At 36.6% G+C, this 27,730-nt stretch overlaps 1 protein-coding gene across 6 annotated transcripts in view; it reads left to right on the top strand.

Annotated features, from left to right (window-relative positions):
- The window catches only part of tenm1 (teneurin transmembrane protein 1), a 542,406-nt gene that overhangs the window by 479,106 nt on the left and 35,570 nt on the right, over positions 1–27,730 (top strand). For 3 of the 6 annotated variants that reach the window (XM_087253395.1, XM_087253397.1, XM_087253394.1), the window contains 5 exons: positions 1,754–2,003; positions 3,337–3,357; positions 8,320–8,552; positions 20,418–20,572; positions 27,345–27,711. In XM_087253395.1, coding sequence (XP_087109521.1) covers positions 1,754–2,003; positions 3,337–3,357; positions 8,320–8,552; positions 20,418–20,572; positions 27,345–27,711 — 1,026 coding nt within the window. Of the gene's footprint in view, positions 1–1,753; positions 2,004–3,336; positions 3,358–3,409; positions 3,545–8,319; positions 8,553–20,417; positions 20,573–27,344; positions 27,712–27,730 lie in introns of those variants that run through there. The other 3 variants (XM_087253398.1, XM_087253396.1, XM_087253399.1) reach the window with 2 other exon arrangements.

Here is a 27,730-nt window from a genome sequence, read left to right as displayed (position 1 = left end):
CTTTTATTACTAATAAATGTTATTATGGCAACAATGTTGACCATGGTGAAAATGACAACACAAACGCAGGGCCCTATCACAGGACCCAAAGCGATTTTTTGCTATTTTCAGACCAGCACAACACCAATTTTCACGTCTTGCACCACATTGTTTAAATAGCAAATTTATTTGCACCATTTTGTGAACTGATGGGCAAGCTGGTCTAAAATAGAGATATGTTAAGGCTGTCATTGACCATCTAAAAGCAGGTCTGAAGTTATTTAGCATGTTAGTTATGCTTCTATGCTGGTCCAAACGCTTACACAGTGCTGAATACACACAGAATGTACAGCAATACACAAATATCTTTACATATGAAAAAAGGAATTAAATTGTTACAGAAATTAAACATTTCTACATAAATAGAAAAACCACTACCTCCATGCCTCATCTCGAGAGGCTTTTTCAGTTTATTCATGACATTTTGCATTTGTATAATGTTATTGTTATTTGCAGTATTATTTATAATATGCAAATTTATATTTGTTTTAATGTCACTCAGTTTTTTACCACACTTTGTTATCATTGTTCATTTATTTGTCAAACTACCTACTGCGCCACTGCGTCACCTTCATGTATTAATTCATTTATTTATTTATTTTAGTTTTAATAGTTTCAGAAGACTAAATATCATAAGATTATAGTTGTCTCAATATACAGTATATTTAGCTGACAATCCTAACATGTTTAGTTCATTCATGTTTAGTTCATCCCAACATGTTTGTAATTCATTAATTATTTGTCTAAAAAGTCTAAAGTGATATACTGCTGGAGAAAATACCTTTTAACATGAAATTAAGGTTGGTGCATGCAAAACAAATAGATTTATCAGTGATGACAAATGACATTGAATTACAACTTGTCATAAAGAAGAACACATCCATAAAATCCATTCTTTACGCCAACCTACAGTACATATGAAATTCATCATTACATATAATTATTCGCATTAAGACATCTGTACTAAAGCGGTTCAGTCAAAAGCAATTATGATTTTCGTTTTTCTTTTGTTGTTTGATTACAATAAAAGCAGGATTATTGGACTACTTAGGCTGTTTAAGACTAAATGAGATGTTACTGCGGTCGAGTATACCTCTAACTGTTTACATTTACCCAAATTCTAATGAAAATGTCTACAAATAATCATTAGTTTTTGTCATTTAAACTGATTTTTTTTTATTTGTAGTCTCATTTGAGTCATTTCAGAAACAAATGTTTATGTTAATAATAATTAATTTCCCAAAATAGCAGTAAATTGCAATGAAATGAACACTGTTGCACAGTTGTAAAGTTTGCATTTTAATGTACATTAATTTCATTAATCAATATTTTAGATGATCATAATTTTATATGCTTTAAAGCATATAAAGCATATTTTATTTTATCTGTTTGGATGGAACTTCTTAGTTTTAGGTTGGAGTGTAAATAAAAGCCTATCTAAATGTAGAAAAATGGTTTATAAAAAACATATCTTAACCCCTGACCTTCAGATAGCAAGAGGGCAGTGCTCGCAAAAAAAAGAGAAGATGCTCAACATACATCTAACATCTTCTCGATCAATATGTTTTGTTAGTTCCTGAAAGCTCCCTCGATGGCCCTTTATATCATTTTTTTTTTCTTTAGTTTGTTTCTACAGGGTCTTTTAGCACCATCACATTTCATCATTGATATAGAAAGGCTTCAATCTAATATTATGTGTTTCTTTTTTCTGCAGGTATCCTTCATAAAGGTAATGGAGAGAATGTCTTTATTTCCCAGCAGCCCCTGGTCATCTCCACAGTGATGGGGACTGGGGTGGTTCGCGCAATCCCCTGTCCAAACTGCAACGGCCCAGCGGTGGAGCAGAAACTGTTTGCCCCCATCGCTCTGGCCTGCGGTTCGGATGGAAGTGTGTATGTAGGTGATTTTAACTACATCCGCAGGATTTTGCCGAATGGATTCGCCATCAGCATCCTGGAGCTCAGGTCTGCCATCCTCTATTTGCACCTCAATCACTTTTCAACAAGCTTGATTTGATATTTGATACTGTAAGTAACAGCTGAATATACACTTTATTGTTCTAAACTAGTTGTTTTGTTCTAATAATGTATGAAAATCTCACTATTTTACTAGTTGTCATTTTGTGTTTTTTTATTTACCTTTGTGTTTATTTTTTATATTATTTTTGTATTATCTCCTAATCTTTTTTAAGTGATTTTTATTTAATTATTTTTTAATAATGAAAATCTTCCTGCTACAAAATATTAAAATACATAAAGAACTTAATTGAATGCTGTGTCAAATAACCTGCAAAATGATCATTATTGAAAATATATACCGTGAGGGGAAAAGTATTCAACTCATTATGTTGTTTTTTTCTGGGAAAAATATCTGTAAAGAAACTGTTGACATTAAACCACATTTTGGTAAAAACCCAAACAATACAAACATAAGAATAAAACAAAACAATACAATCTGTATTGTTATGTGTAATAATGATGGAATGACACAAGGATAATGTAGTAGTGAACAACTGGAATGTATTAAATACTATCAAAGTCTTTTTTTTGGTGATTTTTTGGCGTCTCTCATGTGGGGAATGAAGTCACATGCATTGCTCAGGTGTGTTTTTTCTTCACAATCTTTAACAGAGTTTTAAATCCTGATAGTTCTTTGGGTCTTGTCTATCAAATCTGATCATTATTTTGTATTCTCTATTGGATTCAAGTCAGGTGATTGGCAAGGCCATTCTACAGCTTGATTTTCTTTCTCCGAAAGCAGTTTCCTTGGCTGTGTTTTAGATCAATGTTCTTCTGAAATGTCCACTCTGGTTTCCTCTTCCTGATAATGTAGATGTTGTACTGAAGCAGCAAATCTCAATTTACAATGACGAAGGGCAGAACTACTATGTTGCGGAAGAACTACTGAGAGATTTAAGCTGCTGTGTGGCCTTTCACTGCCTTTCCTTTCTTCATGTGTTTAATAATTTTTCTGTGTCATTCTATTTTATTAAACATAACCTAATTTGTAAACCAATTAATATAGTTTTCTTTGCATATATAAATTTCTTTGGTTGTTATCAACATCTGGTAAAAAATTTCAAGTCAACTGTCAACAAAGTCAACAAATATGTTTTCTGAGAAAAATTGTGACATGTTGAATACTTATTTATATTTATCTCATTATATTCCAGTATCCACTTTTAATAGCTTCTAAATATTTCATTGTGAAAATCATAATTTTCAGTGAGCAATATCTGTTATTATTGTTGACTTCAATTTTAATTGTCAACTTTTTTTTTTCATGTTACCCGTCCAGAAATCGTGACATTAGACACAGGTATGTCTCTTTTCAGAACTGACGTCATCTCATAGTCTTCAGTCATTTATACACTGCACCTGTGCTTGAATTCATTATTTTTATTTTGAATCTCCATTCATTAATGAATCAACCTCGGAGGAACTAGAAGTTAAGTGATTCGAGTCTCAAATGCAAAACAACAGAATTAGAGACAACAGCTCAGATAGTAAGTGAACAAAATGAAAGGCTTAGTATTGGGTCTTTGCTCCTGGAAAAACAAAATGCTTTAAATTAATTAACACGTTTAGTAAATTGCTGCATTCCCCATCAATGTCATAACATCTTACAGCTCTAAACAGAAATGTTCCTACACAGAATAACAATAAATAAAAAAAATAAAAATAAAAGTAAGCCCAAAGCAATTTTATTTCTGTGTTGGCTTGATTGCCTCCTCCTTTGTTTCATTACTTATTTATGTATTCATTCATTCATTTGATTTGTTTACCTTTCAATTAGTCATCTTGTTTTTGTTGACCATGTGTTATCATTTAACTTTTAAGTGGCAATGCATGGTATCTTGATGTGTCTATGTCTGTAATCGTGCATCCATCTGTGTATTGTTTATGTGTCAGTGTATTTGTGCATCAGTGGATGTGTTTTGGTGTGGCTGTTTGTGTTATGAAGCCACATAGTGACTACTGTTGCTTGTAATCTTCAGCGTGCGGTCAGGAATCCATCTGAGGCGTTTTTCTGGTCGATGGATTGAACACTAACAGCTTTTCTTAGCAAACCGCTGGCAGCGTCACACCACAGTCTGCCGCTTATCGTCTAGATCTCCCTCGTTTCATGTGAATTTAGAAACGGCGCCCCCCGCAGAGAGGGAGTTAGAGTGCGGGATAGACCTCTGGCCCACAGACTAACACTGACAAGCGCACTGTAATCCTTTATCTTTGCGTTTGCGTGTGTGTTTGCACACAGTATTACATCCCACAGCAAGGGGGAAATCCTACCTTCAGCCGTCTTTTGGAGATAGCGCTTCTGATCAAACCCAAAGTCTGATTTCACCTCGCAAAGACTCAAAAGAGCCTTAAGGTATTAACATTTTCAATTTCATCAATCTGTCAGTAAACACAGACGGTTTGAGCGGGCGACTTTTAGCCTTTTTTTTTTTTTAACAAAAACAGCTCTGATAAAAATGAATCTCACTTTCCAATTCAGCACTGATCTAAATTCGGTTATTAGCTTTGTGAAGTAACTATTTACATGAAAGGTCCTCTTAATTTAACTGTGCATTAAATGTGTGCACTTGTTCTCATGAAAGAGAATCTGTGACATTTATATTGCAAGAGGTTGAGCTATGAAAACTTTACTTTCATTATAACAAAAGCAGCTTTAAACCTTTAATGTCTCTTACCTTTCCAATACTGATGTGAATTTAATTTATGGCTATATGGAGTAGCTATTTACATTTGTGTGACATTTTTCATTGAAATTGACTAACTAAGGGTTGATATACACTCGTTCATTCATTCATTTTCTTTTCGGCTTAGTTCCTTTATTAATCTTAATTGAGTCTGGTTCTCTCAAGGTTTTTTTTCTTCACTCCCATCAGGTGAAGTTTTTTTCCCTCTCCGCTGTCGCCACTGCCTCGCATGGTTCAGGATTGGTAGAGCTACGCATCGATGAATTGGCTCTTCAGTGTTTGAACTCTCAGTAATGATTAAATCACACTGAACTGAGCTAAACTGAACTGAACTGAACTTAAACACTAAAACCTGAACCACACTGTTCCAGTTACTGAACCACACTGTTCCAGTTACTATGACCATTTATGTGAAGCTGCTTTGACACAATCTACATTGTAAAAGCGCTATACAAATAAAGCTGAATTGAATTGAATTGAATTAATCTGATGTCACGACAGCAGAATGAACCGCCAACCCATCCAGCATGTTTTTACACAGCTTTTACACAGCCGCAACTTGATATACACTACCTGACAAAAGTCTTGTCGCCTATCCATGTTTTAGCAACAACAAATATTAGTTTGATTCTAATTGATCATTTAGTATCGGAAGTGGCTTATATGAAAGGCAAAGGCCTCTAGATTACAATTATTTTACCTAAATAAAACTTGATCATGTATTGATTTTTAATTATTTATTAGGACAGTAGGATCTGACTGTGTTAAGACAAAAGTCTTGTCACTTAACAGAAATAATGTACAGTACAGAATATAAAGTCATGGTGTAGTGGAAAAATAATTAATATTGTGTATGAGCCCCATGAGCTTGAACGGGTGTATCAATACATCTCTGCAATAAATCAAATAACTTATTAATATAGTCATCTGGAATGGCAAAGAAAGCATTCTTGTAGGACTCCCAGAGTTCATCAAAATACTTTGGATTCATCTTCAATGCCTTCTCCTTCATCTTACCCCTGACATTTACTAGATTAATTAGGCAAGTTAGGATAATTAGACAAGTCATTGCATTAAAGTGGTTTGTTCTGTAGACAATCAAAAAAAAAATATTGCTTAAGGGGGCTAATAATTTCGACCTTAAAATATTTATTCATTCATTCATTTTCAAACACTTTTCCGGGCCGGGTCACAGAGGCAGCAATCTTAAGCGAGAACTTCCCTCTCCCAAGACATTTCCTCCAGCTCCTGCAGGGGATCCTATGGCGTTCCCAGCACAGCCAAGATACATAGTCTCTGCAGCGTGTCCTGGGTCTTCCCCGAGGCCTCCTCACGATAGGACATGCCTGGAACACCTCTCTAGGTAGGCGTCGTGGAGGCATCTAAAACAGATGCCCGAGCCACCTCAGTTCACTTCTCTTGATGTGGAGGAGCAGTGGCTCTACTCCGAACTCCTCTCGGGTGACAGAGCTCCTCACCCTTTCTATAAGGGTGCACCCTGCAATCCTGCGAAAGAAACTCATTTCGGCCGCGTGTATCCGAGATCTTGTCCTTTCGGTAATGACCCATAGCTCATGACCATAGGTGAGAGTAGAAACGTAGATTGACCGGTAAATCGAAAGCTTTGCCTTTCGGCTCAGCTCCCTCTTTACCACAACAGACCGGTACATCGACCGCATTACTGCTGCCGCTGCACCGATTCACCTGTTAATCTCATGTTCCATCCTTCCCTCACTTGTGAAAAACCCCAAGATACTTGAACTCCTCCACCTGGGGTAAGGACTTTCTTCCAACCTGGAGATGGCAAGCCACCTTTTTCCGGTGGAGCACCATGGCCTCGGACTTGTAGGTGTTGATTCTCATCCCAGTCGTGTCACACTTGGCAACAAACCACCCAGTGCATGCTAAAGGTCCAGGTTCGATGAGGTCAACAGAACAACATCATCTGCGAAAAACAGAGATAAAATCCTGTGGTCCCCAAACCGGACCCCCTCCAGCGCAAGGCTGCTCTTTGAAACTCTGTCTGAAAAAATTATGAACAGAATTGGTGACAAAGGGCAGCCCTGCCGGAGTCCAACATGCACTGGAAACAAGTTTGACTTACTGCCGGCAATGCAAACCAGCCTCCTACTCTGTTCATAGAGGAATGAGACAACTCTTAACAGAACGCCTCTGACCCCATTCTCTCACAACGCCCTCCACAGAATGCCACAAGGGACACGGTCTAATGCCTTCTTAAGGTCCACAAAACACATGTGATCTGGTTGAGCATACTCCCATGAACCCTTGAGCACCCTGGTGAGGGTAAAGAGCTGGTCCAGTGTACCATGGCCTGGACGAAAACTGCATTGTTCCTTCTGGATACTAGGTTTAACCAACCGAATCCTCCTCACCAGTACCCTGCCATAGATCTTTCCAGGAAGGCTGAGGAGATCATCAGGCACAGTTCTTAAAATAGTTAAAACAGTTAACAGTTAAAAAATTAAAAACAGTTTTTATTCTAGCTGAAATTCTAAAATTAAAAAAATTTCTCCAGAAAAAATAAATATTACAGGAAATACTGTAAAAAAATCCTTGCTTTGTTAAGCATCATTTGGAAAATATTTGAAAAAAAAATTGACAGGAGGGCTAATAATTTTGACTGTAAATGTAAATTCCATATATAAACAAAGTATTTTCTTTAAAGTATTTATGTTAAGACGTTTTATCAAAGCCACAAACTGGGCTTTAAAAGAAACTGGTCAAAACTTAACCCACTGCCTTCATGTTACTATTGGTTGAGCAACAGAAATCCTTTCATATTATAACAAAAAACTTACTTTGTAAACTTTAAAAACTACTGGAATTTTTTTTCTAAAATGACTAAAAGTACAGCAAGTATGTACTTTATCTGTCTGTTCATTCCCAAGTGTTGCAGGTGGTTGAGCAACAGCATCTGCCGCCCTCTACTCTGACCTCATGGCCTCTACACAACTCTAAGCACTCTGCTGTCCTTAAAGCCAAAAGAGTGAATCAACTTGCTTAAATGTCAGAGCAGCAGAATGCCTCGTAATCTTCAAGCACCAAACTCAGACTCCACAGGTGATGTGCCGGAGGACGTGGTTAGCTTTGACGAGGAGAGCGCAATCTGAAAAACATATTATTGTTGTCAAAAGACAAAAAAGACCTCATCAAATTTTGTGGAGGACAATGTATCTCTTTTTAAGAAAATCCAGGGCTTTTTTTATATACCCTTCCTTTCATTTCGCCTTAGGAACAGATGAGAAAGAGGCAGCAGGTGGATTTGCTTTTAGGGCTGAACCGGATGGAAGGAAAGGAAGGGAAGATTATAGACTAGCAGGGGTCCGACGCGCTGGAGGGGCTGGAAGTTTTGATCGGGGCTCAGGTTCAGAATGATTGAAATTTCTGCAAGGCACTGAGACCTGGAGGGTGTTTTTTTTTTACTCTGTGAGTCTGTATGTGCTTGTTTTTCAGTATGGATTTCGACTTTATAAAATAGTTTCAGCATAAGTACAGTGCCAATATGTGTGTGTGGCCCTTCTTTGTCATAAACCCTAGTTAAAATTCTCTTCCTCCAGCTCCAGTCCGGCTCATAAGTACTACTTGTCTATGGATCCCGTGCGGGAGTCGCTCTACTTGTCGGACACCAGCAGCGGGAAGCTGTACCGCCTGAAGACTCTGACTGAACCCAAAGATCTCAGCAGGAATGTGGAGGTGGTGGCTGGCAGCGGGGAGCAGTGCACACCCTTCCACCCCAACCAGTGCGGTGATGGAGGCAAGGCCACTGAAGCGGCACTCAGCAACCCCAGGGGTGAGAACACAGTGCACACACACACACTCTGTGTTCCTCGAGTCAAAAAGAAAGAGCGAGCGAGCGAGGCGGAGTGGTTATTGTAGGCACACTGAGAAAAATAGCTGCATATTTCTGCGAGAGAAGTGGAAAAAGTAAGATAAATGAAAGATGCCTTCCCTTTTTGCTAAATCAGGCGGAGCAGCTATTAGTCCCGCCTATCCATCACTGCCACTGTCTCTTTAAAGCCGTCAGTCAGGCTGACGGACAGACGGGGGCGTGGCTTACAGGCACATATGTTCTCTTATCCTTCAAGCCTCATTGTGCACTCTCTCTCTCTCTCACTCTCTCTCTCTCACACATACACACAGTAACTCACTCACTCAACTGTCGCAGTTAAAAGCCTCCACTTACTTGTAAACCCCTGAGGATAGAATTCATAAAGAATACCGGAGCAGGAATGTTATATGTGTGTGCGTGCGCACTTTGATTTCGGACTGCTCGGCAAAGAGCTGCGTTTCAGATCAAACTCTAAATCATTTTTAAAACTGATTTAAGCCTTTTTACACTCACTCCAGCGATCCATATGCATTTTTATCAGGCAAACTGATGGATAAAAGCCTTCCGTAGTGCGTCTCGGGGCGAAATACCCGATTCTGCCTTTGTTAAAGTGTTTTTTACTGAAGTCTATTATCTGTAACAGGCTCTGACCGAAATGCTGAGAGCTTCAATAACTGCAATCCGACCTTCTGTGTTCTCAGGCCATGAGGGGGTCCGCGCAAATAGACTGCAACCAAAGCATTACCAATTCTGCATGACCATCTTTTCTTGTGTTTAATTTGGCTAAACTGACCCGTATCGCTGATATGTGTCACTTAAATACGAGGCTTGACAGTTCTGCACGGTGCTGTGTGACTTGACTTTGGCTCGCTGTTGATTCAATTAATCTCAATATACAGAATGTTTTTATAATCAATATCTCTTTATACACATAGAAACTCAGAGTGATGCAGTATTGATCTCTGCAGCACGGCAGCATCTTCCGTGACTATGATCTCTTTAGTGCAGTAAAAATGGATAGTCTTCGGCTAGCTTCAACTACCGAATGCCCAGAGCTTCATGCAGGGAGCCGGTAAACAAGCCAAAAAGATACAAAAAAATCAAATCGGGATCTTATAAAAAAAATAAAAAATACAGTTTGTTTTGAAAAGAAGGTTTTATTTTCAAGAGATTTGACTGAACATTACAAGAAAATGTACTGGCAGGTTGGTTGCTTTCAGCATCTGTAAATAATGATTTTCGAGCATTGTTAGACTGGTTTTACCACCTGCTGTATTTGTTGCTCAAATGTCAAGTTTTGTCCGAGCATCAACCTAAAGCAGTTTTGCTCTGCTTTAGTGAATCCAAGGCCCTTATGGTTTACAAAAATATCTGAAGGTCCGAAGCCTTCCCATTTTGTGATTTACTGGAGAAGGATTAAGGATTAGAGTTTCTTAAAACAATATTTGAAAGAAAAAAAAATTCATACACCATGAATACTAATACTCACAATTTCAACCTGATATAAAATGTTTCAGCTCATCACAGCAATAAAATTTTTAATTCATTTAAAAAATCTCAAAATAGTTATTATTAATTTGCATATTTTTTTAAAGATATTAGTCATACTGTATATAATTAGGTTCAATTTGGTTTATTTACTGTAAAAAGCAAACCTAACCCTAACTATTCATCAGTGTATCCTAAAAATATAAAGTGTGTGTATATATACATTTGAAATGTGCTTAATAATTATACTTTCATACTATGTTACTGGATAATTTTTCATGACTAAATTAAGTATCGCGTTATTTACAAACCATTTGTATTTAAGAGTAGTTTTTGTTTTTAATATCATTCAGAATGAGTTAGTAAATGATTAATAAACTATTCAAATTAACAGGTATATATTATTTTTCAGGCTTATACTCCTAGCTAATTTGTATGTTAACAAATGCTTTATAAATTCAACTTCATCCAGTTTTGTGACCTAAAGTGAGGACTATTTATGCTTTATAAATCCCCAATAAATGACACTTAAAGGCTCAGCATCAAATTAATCATACATCTTTGCAATCTTATCTAAAAAGTTAAATTACTGTGAAGTTTAAACATTGCTGAATAACCAGTGTCAAAATACAACATGAAATTGGATAAAACAACAACAGTATAAAAGTTTAACAATATAATAGGATGCAATGTTTAAACTGTACAGTAATTTTATTTGAGATAATATTGAAAATATTTATTTTTCATTTGAGGATTTCGTTTGTGAATAGAATGAATAGAAATAAATAAAGTCATTTATTTTCTTTTTTCCTGTTTAGAATATAACCAAGCCTTTAATTGTCATTTATAATGGATTTAGAAATTCATAATGGGATTTACAAGGGATTTATAAATAGTCCTCACTTTAGGTAACAAAACTGGATGACGTCAAGTTAATAAAGCATTTATTAACCTACAAATTAACTTTTAGTATATGCATGAATAATAAGATATATAAATGTTAATTTGAATAGTTTATAAATCATTTACTGAGTAATCTTTAAAAACCAGGGTAACACTTTATAATACACACTATGAACCATTTATGAAGCATTAGCAAATAGTGAATTCATTATCTGTTAGCATTAACTCTACATTACAGATGTTAGTAAGCAGTTTATAACTGCAGCTACAAATGCTCCATTCTTGACTTAAACATACATTTATAATGTGCTTAATAATTGTACTTTTATACTTTGTTAATGATTTATTTTTCATTACTAAATTAAGTATTGCATTATTTGCAAACCAGTTATTTAAGCATAGTTGGTGTTTAAGGTCATTCAGAATGAGTTATTAAATCATCAATAAACAATTGAAATCAACATTTATAACTCTTATTATTAAGGCATGTAGTAATGATTAATTTGTATGATAGTAAATGCTTTATTAACTCAACTTAATGCAGTTGTGTGACCTAATCTAAATTGAGGACTGTTTAGGCTTTATAAATCCCTTATAAATGACATTTAAAGGCTCAGTTAAATTCTAAACAGGAAAAAAGAACATAAACTACATTATTATTTTTGTCTTTATTTGAAGATACACAAATTAAACCACTAAAGGAAAAAATTATCTTTGCAATCTTAACTAAAATAAAATTACTGTACAGTTTTAACATTGCATCTTATTATATGGTAAATTATTATATTCTTGTTGTTTTATCCAATTCTATCTCATATTTTGACACTCCTGTTATTCAGCAATGTTTAAACTTCACAGTAATTTGACTTTATATAAGATTGCAAAGATTATTCTTCATTTGATGCCAAGCATGTAAAAGACCATAAAAGATTTAGAAGTTGAAACACAGGTTTGTAGATGTTTTGAATAATTTGTCAGTGTGATTCATGTTAACTGTTAATTGTTTTTTGTTTGTTGTCTGTTTATGTGACATGTACACTGCCTAATCTTGGCCAGGACGCTCTTGTAAAAGAGATTTTTAATCTCAATGTGTCTTTCCTGGTAAAATAAATGTTATAATAATAATAATTACTAAGTGCCTGAATAATCAGATATATAAATGTTAATTTCAATAGTTTATTAATCATTAATAACTTATTCTGAATGATTTTAAAAACCTCCAACTAATATTAAATACATATAATTTGTAAATAATGCAATACTTAATTTAGTACTGAAAAATTAACCAGTCACAAAGTATGAAAGTACATTTATTAAGCTCATTATGAATGTGGTCATAAGTAGAACAGCATTTATAGCTGCAGTTATAAACTGCTTACTAACATTTATTGATGTAGTCTGAATGCTTAACAAATAATGAATTCACTAGCTGCTAATGTTTAATAAATTAATCATAGTGTATAGTTATTATAAAGTGTCACCCTTTTCATGCTTAGTAATAAAAAATATTAATAAAGCATGAAATCACAATTATTAAGCATGTTATAAGTGTGCTTATGAGTCAAGAATAGAGCATTTGTAGCTGCGGTTATAAACTGCTTAACATCTGTTAATGTAGAGTTAATGCTTAACAGATACTGAATTAGTTAATGCTTGAAAAAAGATTCATAGTGTGTAGTTAATATAAAGTGTTAACGGAGAAAAATTTTTATAAACTGTAATAATATCGTACAGTTATTCTGTATTTCTCATCAAATTCATATAGTCTTTATGTATTAAGTATTACAGACTTAAAAAAATTATTTTAAAAAATAATTTTTGACTGTATATATACAAATAATTCTTGTTTCATTTAAAAATTGGTACATTTAACAATATGTTTATCTTCTTTCCTTTTTTGGTTTAATTAGTCATCCAATGATTAAAGCATTTTAAGAAAAATGAGCCGAGAAGCCATTGTACTCCCTTAAGTAGGATACTCCATTAAGTATCCTGATGGAGTAACCGCTGAGCAATTCCTCTGGGACTCTGCCGTACAGTATGTGTCCGCACTGTATGTTTGTGCATGTGCGTATGTGCTCTACAGGCTCAGACCGTGTGTGCAACACTCTGATTCACTGAAATCCCGGATTCAGGATGGAGAGAGATAGAAGGAGAAAAGGGCACATTAATTCACAGCTCCCTGCAGGATTGGGTGCTCACAGTCTGGTCTGATGCCAGCCGTGGGGTTTAAGAGAAATACAGAAAGAAATAGCAGCTAGACATGCTCTATTCAGCCCCGAGTCCAGCAGGCTCAAAGAGGAGATCCTGAAGTCTAAATTAATGTGCTCTGCTTTTAAATTTGAATAAATGTGTGTGACGATTAGCTGCTCCTCTGATCATTTGGAGTCTAAGCAACATTTAGCATTTCAGAAGACGAGCTCGAAAGTGATTTTTCTGAACCTGGGGGTCTCTGTGTGTCTTCAAGACCCTTTGAAGGGCAGAGGGAGGCAAACCCCCTCTAAAGGCAGAATAAATAATTAAGCTCGTTATGCTCATTAAGTGGGTAATATGCCTCGTAATTAGCACCCATAACAAGATGCATTTGTAAACAGGCTTATTGAGGCAGATAGAATTTCAGCAACAAGGGTAGTGTGTGTTTTTGTATCTGGTTTACAACACAACATGATCTGTATTTATTTGCTGACCTGTGCTCAGCATTTAAAGGCACAAACATGAATAAACGGGAGATTAAAATAAATAACAAGTAAATAAATAAAACGATGCCATTTCAGGATCGTCAACAGAAGTCAAGGAGTCTGGGGTAAAAGCTTTTTACTTTTCTCAGAACAGATTCACTTTTGAAAGTCGGTTTCTGCTTTGGCACATACATCAAAGTCTTGGCCATGGAAAATAAAAAGCTATTGAATGTTTCCACTGTTATTTCTCAGCAAAAATGATACAGATCAGATTACATAATGGCAGTCTGCCGTTGCATATTATATTAGAGGCTTATTAATTGATTAGCAACTCGATTTAAACAGTAAAACAATAATGCAGAGTGAGGGGAAAAGTCTAAACGAGTATAGATACACTTCCGGTCAAAACTTTGGGGTCGTTTTTTTTTTCATGATTTGTTTAAAAAAATTATTTTAATTTCAAATATTTTCATATTTTAACTTTTTTAATTATTAAATTGTTAAATACTTATTTATTACATATTTTTAATACTTATTGAATATAGTTTTAAATGAAATTATTACTCCAGTCATTATTGCTTTTATTACTATTACCATTAATAATAATAATAATATTAATAATAATAATAATAATGGCGACGCAGTGACGCAATAGGTAGTGAAGTCACCTTACAGCAAGAAGGTCGCTGGTTCGAACCTCGACTCGGCTCAGTTGGCGTTTTTGTGTGGAGTTTGCATGTTCTCCCTGCGTTCGCTCCGGTTTCCCCACAGTCCAAAGACATGTGGTACAGGTGAATTGGGTAGGCTAAATTGTCTGTAGTGTATGCGTGTGTGTATGAATGAGTGTGTGTGGATGTTTCCCAGAGATGGGTTGCAGCTGGCAGGGCATCCGCTGAGTAAAAACGTGCTGGATAAGTTGACGGTTCTTTCCGCTGTGGCGAACCCAGATTAATAAAGGGACTAAGCTGAAAAGAAAATAAATGAATGAATACTACTACTACTAATAATAATAATAATGATAATGATAATAATAATAATAATAATAATATTTAGTGATTTCTGAAGGATCATGTGACTGGAGTAAAGAAGCTGAAAATGCATCTTTAAAATTACTAGAATAAATTATTAAATTAAATTATAAACTACTTTTAAACTGTTATTTTATAGTGCAATAACATTTCACATTTTTTACTGGTTGTGGTTGGTGGTGGTTCAGTCCTCTGTGGCAACCCCTTATGAACAAAGGTACTAAGTTAAAGGAAAATTAGTAGCTCTCAGTGAATATATCCAATACTTGCATTTAAACAAAACGGTTTTATTAAAGTTTAGTCAGCTAATATGTTTAGGAATAGAAAGATAATAAATTTAAATCCAAACGAGTTATTGCATTCATTAGTTCACTCTTTCATTTTCTTTTTGGCTTAGTCCCTTTATGAATCAGGGGTGGCCACAGAGGAATGAACCGTCTGAGTTATTGCAACATCAACTAAAAAAATACTAACACTAACTTTAAAATCACAGCAAAAAAATACAAACAAATTTTACCCTTGATTTTTCCTGATTATTAAAGCTTTATCTAATATTTTCCCCCAACATATTAATTTGGTTGTACCTTTTTTGATTGTGAGCTTAAGTTGTTTTTGTTTGTTTTTTGTTAGATTAGCTCTGCTTTTGCATTTGGTAATGGCTAATCTAATATACATACACAAATATATTATTGTAAAGCATCCAACTCAAAATTTTATCCAAAATCTGGGGTCCCTACAATGGAATGAACCGCCAAATGTTTCGTCATATACTTTACGTATATGTTGCAACTTAGTACTGGGAAACACCCATACACTCTCACATTCAGACACATGCACCACGGCCAATTTAACTTATTCAGTTCATAGTGAATGTCTTTGGACTGTGGGAGAAACCAGAGCACCCGGAGGAAACCCACGCCAACACTGGGAGAACATGCAAACTCCACACAGAAATTTCAACTGGCACAGCCGGGACACAAACCAGTGACCTTCTTGCTATGAGGCGACAGTGCTAACCACTAAGCCACCGTGCCACCCCTCTTTCAGAAAATATTCATTTAAAATAGAGATCAGTGAGGGGTGTACTGTAACATCTTAGTCATAATCATATATAAATGAAAAATCCAAAATGAAGATGTATAAACCATATAGTTTTTGACAGTTGGAAATTATTCATCCAAGCAGAAATAGACATGGTTATTTGGGGTGTCACGAGATCTATACCCTTACATTGCAAAATCCGCCTCGCAATATAAACTAATATAGAACTATTGCTAACATCACATGTATAAATTACACCATGAACATGACATTAAAATAGCTACTGGCAAAACTAGCTAAAAGACGGCAAAATGAGAACTTTTCTCTCATAAACAATAACAAAACAACTTTTATTAAAAAGAAATTAAAAAAAAAATGAAACCATGCGAACAGAACAAACACAGGAATGGAGAAAAGAGCACTTTTTTATTATCAGCTTTCAGTCTTTTTTTCCTGGTCATTGCGTGTTCCTGGTCTTTTGCTGTGTGCAGTGTAAATGCAGACAATCGGATACAAGTCACATTTGAAGATGATAACTGTGTCATCAAAAAAATAGGATATAGTTAAGGATTAAGGATTAAGGATTTCCTTAAAATAGTGTAAAAATCTCATCTCGTTCTCGTGAACCCAATCTCGTATCTTGTCTCGTAGAGACACTCCAAATGGTTGGTATTTATCATATTTATATTGTACAAAATCTGATTTATTGACTGCCAATTTTGTAAAACAAGAGCGATTATTTATGATTATTTATAAGTATACAGCTTTTGTTTACATTTTTAGTAGAGTTTTAGATTTTACAAAAAAAATGTATATGTTGTTTGCTCCAAAATCTGATTTATTATGATCGAGCCACCCTGACTGCATTAGTTGTAGTCATTTGAAGGGTCATGACAGGCAGAAATAAGCTCCCTGAGGAAACAACTGCACATATTCAGTTTTTTTTACAGTGTGGGCTGGGAAGGAAACAGGCGGTGCAACTGGTGAAGTACTGCTGTATGTCAGCTATTATAGGCAGTTTATCCATATGGAGAAGGTGATGTTACCCTTATCCATACTGATATGTGTGAACTGTCACTTCACTGGCGCTCGCTTGAGATGCAGTATGTGGGCAGATGCTTGTCGTATAATGTCTCCAAAAATATGTGGATCCTCTTAGTAGAACCTGAATCCACATAAAACATTTAAATATTTTGGACTGCACGCATGCATGAGTGTTTTGACGTATGTGAGTGTGTGTGTGAGAGAGAGAGAAAGAGAGAGGCTCGATGGCTCCCAGAGTAAATCAACAAGAGAACAGACCAATATGTCTGCTTATCTCTATGATTCTCATTAGAGGGAGAGAGCGAGAATAAAGAGAGCAAATTAGAGAAGGGAACGGAAAGCTGCTAATACACACACAAACACACACAGTGCTATTTGCCATAACAAACTCTGATGTGTGTGTGTGTGAGAGAGAGAGATGGTTATATAAGCACGTTCCCACTTCAGAGTGAAATCCCTCTGGAGGACAAAAATATCAGTAAGCGACATGCAGCAAAAAAAAAAATTCATAACCTGCTTATTTGTGTGGAGGTGTTCCAAATAGCATACTGCATACTCTACTGCTGCGACGGTAAATGGTATGTATGGCATGTTCTGTATGCATGGAATACCCAGATGACCTACTGCATTTGACTAAACGAGTGCTAGAACATTAGAAGACACTGCACAGATTACTGTATCCCAGAATGCAATGCATTCGACTTGAAATTCAATTTCCAGTCAGATAATTTAGCTAAAGGTACCGTCAACAAGGTTGGTGAGACTTTTTATATAGATTTATCGAGATCTCCACAAAATATACACAAACAAAACAGACAATATGTCTTAAAATCATTTTTTACAACTGAAATGACACCATTTATATATTAATATTTAGGATATTTAATATAAAATTACTTCAATTTTGAGTTTTCTTTTAGTATCTTGTTAAATCATTAGTTTTGCTGTTAACTTCTTCGAAATATTTGTTGTATTTGTCCATGCTCTGATTTTGCATTTTTAAGATATATTTTTATGTATATAATTTGATAAATATTTAGTTGGTGTGTAGCAATCTATAGATTTACAATTATCATAGCTCTCATCTCATTATTCAATTGTTAACACTTTACAACAAGGTTGTGTTATTTAATGTATCGTATTTATGAACATAAACAATGAGCAACACGTATTAATACAGTATTTATTTATCTTTTTTAATGTTATTTAATGGTAATTAAGTTGTTCATTGTTAGTTCTTGTTAACCCACAATGCATAAATACTAATGGTAATGCTAATACTAATGTTTTCGTTTTAAAACGCATACAATTTGCTATAATTACACCATCCGTCCACACTACGCCGCAGTGTTTGAGTGCCAAAAACGGAGTGTATTGGAAGCGCTGAAGAGGGCGTTTTCATTCTAAAACACTGCTGCTCCGTCTCAGTGTAGATGGGGAAAAACGGAGATATCGAAAATGGAGGCGGGGCTGCAGACATTCACCTATCTGATTGGGGCTTTTCCCTCAATATTATGTAGCCTTTACAGTTCATTCATTCATTCATTTTCTTGTCGGCTTAATCCCTTTATTAATCCGGGGTCGCCACAGTGGAATGAACTTCCAACTTATATAGCAAGTTTTTACGCAGTGGATGCCCTTCCAGCCCATCTCTGAGAAACATCCACACACTTATTCACACACACACACTACAGACAATTTAGCCTACCCAATTCACCTTTACCGCATGTCTTTGGACTGTGGGGGAAACCGGAGCACCCGGAGGAAACCCACGCGAACGCAGGGAGAACATGCAAACTCCACACAGAAACGCCAAATGAGCCAAGGTTCGACCCAGTGACCTTCTTGCTGTGAGGTGACACCACTACCTACTGCGCCACTGTTTCCCCTCTACACAGTTCAGTTACATTTAACAAATATAGTGAGATTGGATCCAATGGTAGATCACCGATGAACAGCCCGATGAGCACAGCTCTGATCTAGGTAGAGCTCATGCCAGAGTGTGTGTGTGTGTGGTCACGTCATGTGCAATTTCAGTAGTGTGGTATAGACGGAGAGTTCTTCAGAAATGCTGGGTAAAACACTAGAGTGGACGTGGATCGTTTTCATTCTAAAACGCCATTTTAAAGCTAAACATGTAGTGTTAGTGTAAACAGGGCCTAACAAGTTAGAATTTTAATTTTAAAAGGCACCTATGATGAAAATCAACTTTTGTAAGCTGTTTGGACAGAACTGTGTGTATGTATGGTGTGTCCACATGTTGGAGTGATTTAAAGACAATAAGTCTCTCATGTATTAACATGTCTAACTGATGTCCATACAGCAGTGTATATTAACATATATCCTGTCCCATTTGCCATGCAAAAAACAGTGCAAAGCTAAACGTGTGAGAGTGCGTGAACTTTATTACGACATTGTGTGACACTTATCATTGCAGAAAGGCTTGAATTAAGTCCTCAGCAAATATATCAAAAACAGTTGGGAAAGTTCTTACTGTAGTAAAGGAGATCTACTTCATTCTTGTCTGTCACTGTGCTGTTTATCTTTGTGAAGGCTACACATACAGGTCTCAACAAAAACAGCTACAAAGTTCTAACATCTCAAACTTCTCAGATTTAAAAAGGCATATTAAATAATCTGATGGGGTATTAATCTAAATGGTTATTTTGACCTGAAACTTTACAAACACATTCTGGAGACACAAAAGTCTTATTTTAAATCTTGAAAAAGGGTTGCCCTTTAATAATGCACTAGTAAATGATTAATAAATGCTGTACAAGTATGGTTCCTTATTAGTTCATGAAGGTAAATTCATTAACTAATGTTAACATATTGTAAAGTGTGATCAATTAATGTTGCCAGATGCAAAAATTGGACCACAACTGCAAATTTCCATGACAACTACTTACTTGCTGATTTTATAGTGCGATGAGATGTAAAGCAAACTGTCGAAGTGAAATGATAGTAATGATTATGTGGTAGTATATGGTGCATACTGAACAACAGTAGCCCAATATTCTATTCAAAGCACAGTTTGCACCTTATAAACTCTGTGCTATTAAAGACCTGTGGAACAGACATCTCAAAAGAAACAATAACAATAAAGAGCAATGAAGTCTTTGACAGCAATGAGGCCAGCGATTGTTTCCTGATGTTAGTGGCCTGGAGGTGTATTTGTGCTAAAGATCAGTTTTAATTAAACTGTAACAATGCACATTTGCGCACGGCATGATTTAAATGTAAAAGCGAGTTGCCTTGCACACCTCAAGGTGATTTGCAAGCATTCGAATAGAACAAGACAAATGAAAGAGAGAAATTGGATGAACAGTGAAAAGAAATACCGATTTTTTTTATTATTTTTTTGCATATCTGATGTCATTTCGCATAAATCTGCATACATAAGATAATTTGCATACATTTAAGATTCTGAGAACAGAGTGATCACACACAGAGGAATATACTGCCTGAGACAGTCAAACTGGTCTTTCTTCATTGCACCGTTCCTCATCATCTGCCGTTTAGCTGCAAATGCATTGGCAATGCAAATGCTGCATTATTTGTTACGCCAATAAAGCACATTAAAACTGAAAGAGATGGAGAGAAATGACTGTGCCTGTGTGTGTGTGTGTCCTGTTGTCCTGCAGGTATCGCAGTGGACAAGCACGGATTTATTTACTTTGTTGATGGATCAACAATCCGTAAGATTGATGACAAGGGAGTGATAACAACCATCATTGGATCAAACGGACTCACATCTTCTCAGCCGATCAGCTGCGACTCTCGAATGGACATCAGCCAGGTGAAGAAAATACACACTATCACACATATATACTAACAAATCTAGACACGGTGGCTTCGAATAAACCACACAGAATGCATGAATGTTGTTGCGTTAGAAACAAAATGTGGCTTCAGCAAGCAAATGTTGCTTGACCTTTTCTCAGAACTACCTTCATTTTTCTTTGATATTTTTGCAATTATTTTTAATCAGCCGGTCCCTGGGTATAAAGAGCCAGCTCACGAGTGATTTGTTCATTATCAGAATAACATTGGTAGCTCTGTATGTTTTGATCACTAAAAAGAAACGACTTGTGAGAGTCATTTGTTGATTGTCAAAATAACACTGGCCGCTCTGTATGCTTTTAGCTGGCAGAAAGGAACAGAATCAACCAAGTCATTTGTTCATTAGCAGCACAACAGTGGCCTCAGTTTTTCCATTCAATTGGTAAAAAAGGAAAAGATCTTGAACATAAGAATCATTTGTTTGTGAATGGGGTCATAGTGGTCATACTATTCTTTTTGACCGAGGGAAAAATAAGTTGTTCATAAAAGTCCTTTCTTAGTTTAAAAGACTAAGTCTTAATGAATATAGTAGAGATTCATTGAAAAGAACCGTCATCAGGCTACACTGGCCGTGTTGTGTGTCTGTTACTGCATGCAGCCCACAGTGAAAGAAATCCAAGAATAAATGGATGCTTTCTGCTGTTATTTACAAAGTGTTTCTGTTGCATCACATTAAAAACAGACTGCATATTCATGATAATGATTTCTTTGCCCATGCTTCGCAGATTCAACACTGCTGCTTAAAAGCGTATAAACGCAATACATGGAATAACCATTTGAAAAAATAACAGCATGGTTGAAAAGATGGCTTTGAGTTAGCAGAATGCAAAACTAATATCACATACACTGAAAAAAGATTAATCTTAGTAAATTTAAAAATCTATGTGAAAGCAATATTCCACCCAAATATTAAACTTCTCTCCTTTTCTTACCCTTTACTTGTTTCAATTCTTTGTAACCCACCGGTCCTACAGCACCCATCCCATTCTGAGCAGGGATCCAACTGGCGGTTCTTTGCATGTGAGTTGGCTGCTTTAACAAGGAGGCTAAAGACCACGACCCCCAGCATCTGTCGCAAGAGCATCTTTTAGGTTCAGAGGAGTGAGGTTTACCTGCATAGCTCTTCACTAGCTGGCCTCCGTTATGCTCACCCCCCTAAACCTCACTCCCATCCTGGACGAGCCCCTAGCTGTAACCCACCAGTTCTACTGCATCCATCCCATTCAGAGCTGGGATCGAATTGGTGATTCTTTGTATGGGAGTCAGCTGCTCTAACAAGGATCCTTAAGACCATGGCCCCTAGCGTCTGTCGCTAGAGCACTTTTTGAGGTCAGATGAGTGAGGTTTACCTGCATAGCACTTTGCTAGCTGGCCAACGTTACACTCACCGCCCCAAACCTCACTCCCATCCCGGACGAGTCACCACATGTAACACACCAGTTCTAACGCACCCATCATGTTCTGAGCTGGAATTAAACCAGTGATTCTTTGTATGATAGTTGGTTTCTCTATCAAGGAAGCTAAAGGCCATGGCCCCTAGCATCTATTGCTAGAGCAACTTTTGAGGTCAGAGGAGGGAGGTTTACCTGCATAGCACTTCGTTAGCTGGCCTCTATTACACTTACCCCCTAAACCTCACTCCCATCCCGGACGAGCCCCCACGTGTAACCCACCAGTCCTACTGCACCCATCCTGTTCTGAGCTAGGATTGAACAGGTGATTCTTTGTATGGAAGTCAGCCGCTCTAACAAACAGGCTAAAGACCATAACCACAAGCGTTTGTCACTAAATCACCTTTCGAGATCAGAGGAGGGAGGTTTACCTGCACATCGCTAGGTGGCCTCCTTTACACTTACCCCCTAAACCTCACTCCCATCCCGGACGAGCCCCCACGTGTAACCCACCAGTCCTACTGCACCCATCCTGTTCTGAGCTAGGATTGAACAGGTGATTTTTTGTATGGAAGTCAGCCGCTCTAACAAACAGGCTAAAGTCCATGACCCCAAGCGTTTGTCACTAAATCACCTTTCGAGATCAGAGGAGGGAGGTTTACCTGCACATCGCTAGGAGGCCTCCATTACACTTACCCCCTAAACCTCACTGCCTTCCCGGACCAGCCCCCACGTGTAACCCACCAGTCCTACTGCACCCATCCTGTTCTGAGCTAGGATTGAACCGGTGATTCTTTGTATGGAAGTCAGCTGCTCTAACAAAGAGGCTAAAGACCATGACCCCTAGCGTTTGTCACTAAACCACCTTTTGAGATCAGAGGAGTGAGGTTTACCTGCACGTCGCTAGATGGCCTCCATTACACTTACCCCCGAAACCTCACTCCCATCCCGAAAACCCCCACATGTATCCAATCAGTCCTACTGGACCCATCCCATTCTGAGCTGGGATCGAACCGGTGATTTTTTGTATGGGAGTCAGCTGCTCTAACAAGGAGGCTACAGACCATGGCCCCTATAGCGTCTGTTGCTAGAAAACCTTACATGAGTGAGGTTTTCCTGTATAGCACTCCACTAGCTAGCCTCCATTACTTCTTTATGAGTTTCTTTCTTCTGTTGAACTCAAAAGATGTTTTTTGAAGAAAGCTGAAAACCTGTAACCATTGACTTCCATAATATTTGTTTTTCCTAGTATGAAAGTCAATGGTTACTGGTTTCCATCTTTCTTTAAAATACCTTCTTTTGTGTTCAACAAATGAAAGATACTCGTAAATGTCCTGAAACACATTTAGGTGGGCCATCCCTTTAAGATGATTCAAACTAAGGTTGTATTTAAATGTAAAATCGATACTTTAACCCAGCCTCGTATATATTTTATGCACACACAAATTTACACATCACTCATAACGTATTTCTTGGATATGGCCTGCCTCTGTCAGTTTAATAACCACTATTAAGTTCTTATAGGCAGTCCCACACTCTTTTAACTTTGTGTTTGTGTTCAGACATCAAAAAAAAAGGGATCTGTCAGTATGTCTTCTCACACACTCGCAAAACGAAGCGAATAAAAGCCCAGAGAAGCTGAAGAGCCGCAAGATGAAGGAAACCCTTCATACACACCCCACACAGCGCCAGTCTGGACCGACCCTCCTTCTCGCTCTCCTTCCCTGTCTCATTCTTTCAACCTTTTCCTTCAGCTCCACGGGAAGCTCGCGCACACACGCACACACTTTCCGCCGTTCACCTCAAGAGTGAGAAAGTGCTGATACTGAAGGTCTCTCTGGTGCTACAGTTACATTATACAGCTTGCAGCAACATCCTTACTTTTCTTTTATCTCTCTCCCTCCTTTGAGGTTTCCGCCTTTCTCTGCTCTGTCCATTTTCAACACTAAAATCGTAAAGCTTTTCTCAAACATAAGGCAATTCCACATCTTTCTCTTAAAGTGCTCTTAAAAATCTATTTTACTCTCTCTCTCTCCCCCTGCAGTTTAACTCAGTGTGTCCTCATTAAATCTGCAGGACTGCTCTCCCTTCAAAGTCAGACACAATTCTTCCCGCTCCTGAATAGCATCAATTTTTGGCAGACTGTCCCTTGATTTCTCTTTCATTCTCTCCCTCTCTCTCTTGCTCGCACTCTCTCTCTTCCATCTACACACACACACACACACACACACACACCGCACTTCTCCACAGTTCATCCGGTTGGGTGTGTTGTGTGTGAATAAGAATCAGACAGTGAGGAGAGATAGAAAAGGAGAGCCAGAGAGAGAGAGAGAGAGAAGGGGAAATGAGGTGCCGCAGGCCACTGGGTAAAAGAAGCACTGAAATCTGCATAATTCCCAGCATGCATGGGATATGACACACTTCACACTCAATACTGTCCGGCTGTCGGGCAGCTATGGACACACACACACACACACACATAGAACCAATATATATATATATATATGTGTGTGTGTGTGTGTGTGTGTGTGTGTGTGTGTGTGTGTGTGTGTGTGTGTGTGTGTGTGTGTGTGTGTGTGTGTGTGTGTGTGTGTGTGTGTGTGTTTTTTTACTTTGCTGCACATTAGGGTATAGTGGAATGACTGAAATATTATCAGCCGATGATATAGATCACAATGTAGTTATTTTACAGGGGATTTAATGGGAAAATGGTCTGTGTCATTGGTGTAGATCTCCCAAGGGCTGTTTTTTTTTCAGTCCATCCTCACACTAGTTCTACGCTGCTTGCCCTTGTGTTATTAAAAGTAGACAGCAGCTGACATGGTTATTTTAGTGACTGTGAGTGACAGAGCTGTTCAAAATCAATATATTTCTTCAGTTGCAAGCCCTTGCGATTACCAGGGTTTCTGCAGGTTTCATCAAGTCAAATTGAAGACTTTTTAAGACCCCTTTAAGACAATTATACAGGGTTAATAATAATGATTTTTCCCCCTTTTTTCAATAGAATTGTTTTCTTTTTCCTACTTGCCTCAAAAAAATCTAATGAAATTCTTTTTTAGTCACATGATTTAATGTGCCAAAACAACAAAATTCTATTAAATTTCCTTTTTTGAAGATATTATAAGAGACAAGTTTAACATTGTTAAATGTATATTTATTTATTGTTTTATTCTTTGTTGTCACCACTTTGGTCAACTGTGTTGTTTTAAAGTGCTTTATAAATACACTGAAAATTAAAAAGAAAAAAGGAGACAATCACTGGTGTGTGTGTTTGGGGGGGGGAGGTTGGGGGTCACGGAAATCAAGATCAGTGAGGGGGTAACAGTCACGGAATTCTTGCTCAGTGTGGGGGGTTTTAGCTGAGTACTGAGTTGGACCCCTTTTGCCTTTAAACTGCCTTAATCCATCGTGGCATATATTCAACAAGCTACTGGTAATATTCCTCAAAGATTTTGGTCCTTATTGACATGATAGCATTACATTTGACTACAGTGAACTCATTGTCAATGTTCAAGAAACCAGTCTGAGATGATTTGCGCTCTATAACAAGGCGCGTTATCAGGCTGAAAGTAGACAACATAACAGAAGTACACTGTGGTCATAAAGGGATGGCTACTTTAATGTTTCAAACTGCTTTTGTGTAAAGTAAATATAAACAATAGTTAAAACAATGCTCCTTTTTCATTCTGTGTAATATATGTATTTACAATAGGTACAAATATGTGACCATACTAAATTTGATACAGTTTTTAACATTTTAAAGCTAAGTAAAGCATAGTTTTTTTAAGGAATAATTTTAGTGCTGCAAAAGCGGTCTTTCGTGTCATTTAATTTTTTTTTTCTAATGTCATTTAACGATTATTTGTATATAAACTATTATTATACTGAATGACATTTTAGTATGTTTATTCCACAAATCAGTTTTATTTTTTAAACTAAGAATAATAAAATTTAGCCATGCACTTTATAACTAAATCATATTATATTATACAGTTGAAGTCAAAATTATTGGCCCCTTCAATTTTTTTCTTCTTTTTAAAATATTTTCCAAATGATGTTTAACAGAGCAAGGGAATTTCACAGTATGTCTGATAATATTTTTTCTTCTGAAAAAAAGTCTTATTTGTTATATTTCAGTTAGAATAAACACAGTTTAAAATTTTTTTAAACAAAATTTTAGGGACAAAATTATTAGCCCCTTTATGCTTTATTTTTTTCTCAATAGTCTACAGAACAAATTATTATAACCATTGTTATACAATAACTTGTCTAATTACCCTAACTCGCCTAGTTAACCTAATTAACCTAGTTAAGCCTTTAAATGCACTTAAGCTGTATAGAAGTGTCTTGAAAAATATCTATTAAAATATTCTTTACTGTAATCATGGCAATAATAAAATAAATCGGTTATTAGAAATGAGTTATTAAAACTATTATGTGCGGAAAAATGTTGGAAAAAGCTCTCGGTTAAGCAGAAATTGGTGAAAAAAAAACAACCGGTCTAATAATTAATTCTGACTTCAACTATATATTATTATATTTTATTATATTATATTATATTATATTATTTTATATTATATTATATTATATTATATTATTTTATATTATATTATATTATATTATAATATTTTTTTTATTATATTATATTTTATTATATTATTTTATATTATATTATATTATATTATATTATATTTTATTATATTATTTTATATTATATTATATTATATTATATTATATTATATTATATTATATTATATTATATTAGTGTACAAAATAAATATGTCTGGCATCACTGCAAGAGCAGATCCATGTTATGCATCAAAACAAAAACCTCAAAGCAGCAAAACTAGCATAGTTAAATGGATCAGTGAAGCAAGGCACATCTTTTACTTCTCACAGTTTAGCAGGCCTCATTTTTTTCTAGGCAAAAGAGGTTTTTCCACCTCCAGTTGTGAAAAGTAGTTTTGCCGTTTTTCACCTCCAGATGACCGGCGTGCGCCACAGTTTCCAGGGAATCATTTTCTGCTTTCTCTCAGATTGTGTAAATCCAAACCATGTCCACAGAATACAAGTCACAGTATGATATCAAGTTATTCCTCGGCATCACTTGTTCAAGGCCGATCACGCTGTCTATATTCACACTTCTCCATGATTCATCTCTTCCTTTTGTATTTTATGTAAAACGGCCCTGCTCTCTGATATTACATGAGATAACACCCCATCTTTCCTTTGAGCCAGCGAGAGTGTATCTGTTTGGCCATAAGCAGCCGAGAGTGGCTGTGCAATCTGAAAATCACTTTTCATAAAATGTAATAATACATATTTGTACATCCACAGGTGCGTTTAGAGTGGCCCACAGACCTGGCAGTGAGTCCGCTGGATAACTCTCTCTACGTCCTCGATAATAACCTTGTGCTCCAGGTCAGCGAGTCTCAGCAAGTGCGAGTTGTTGCAGGACGACCCATCCATTGCCCCATGGCCAGTATTGAACCGGTGCTACTGGGAAAAACAGCGGTGCGGTCAGTGCTGGAGGGAGCTAAAGCTATTGCCGTCAGCCACCAGGGCACACTGTACATCGCAGAAACCGATGACCGAAAACACAGCCGAGTGCAAGAAGTATCCACAAATGGAGAGATGGTCATAATCGCGGGGGCGACCAGTGAATGCGATTGCAAGATTGACCCCAACTGCGAGTGTTTTTCAGGTGAGGAAAACTTAGAGAC

Source organism: Danio rerio, chromosome 5 (assembly GCF_052040795.2).
Source record: "Danio rerio strain M-AB ecotype USA chromosome 5, GRCz13ab, whole genome shotgun sequence".
Lineage (NCBI taxonomy): Eukaryota > Metazoa > Chordata > Actinopteri > Cypriniformes > Danionidae > Danio > Danio rerio.
The sequence above is the reverse complement of the archived record's forward strand: the minus strand, read 5'-3'. Positions and strand labels throughout refer to the sequence as shown.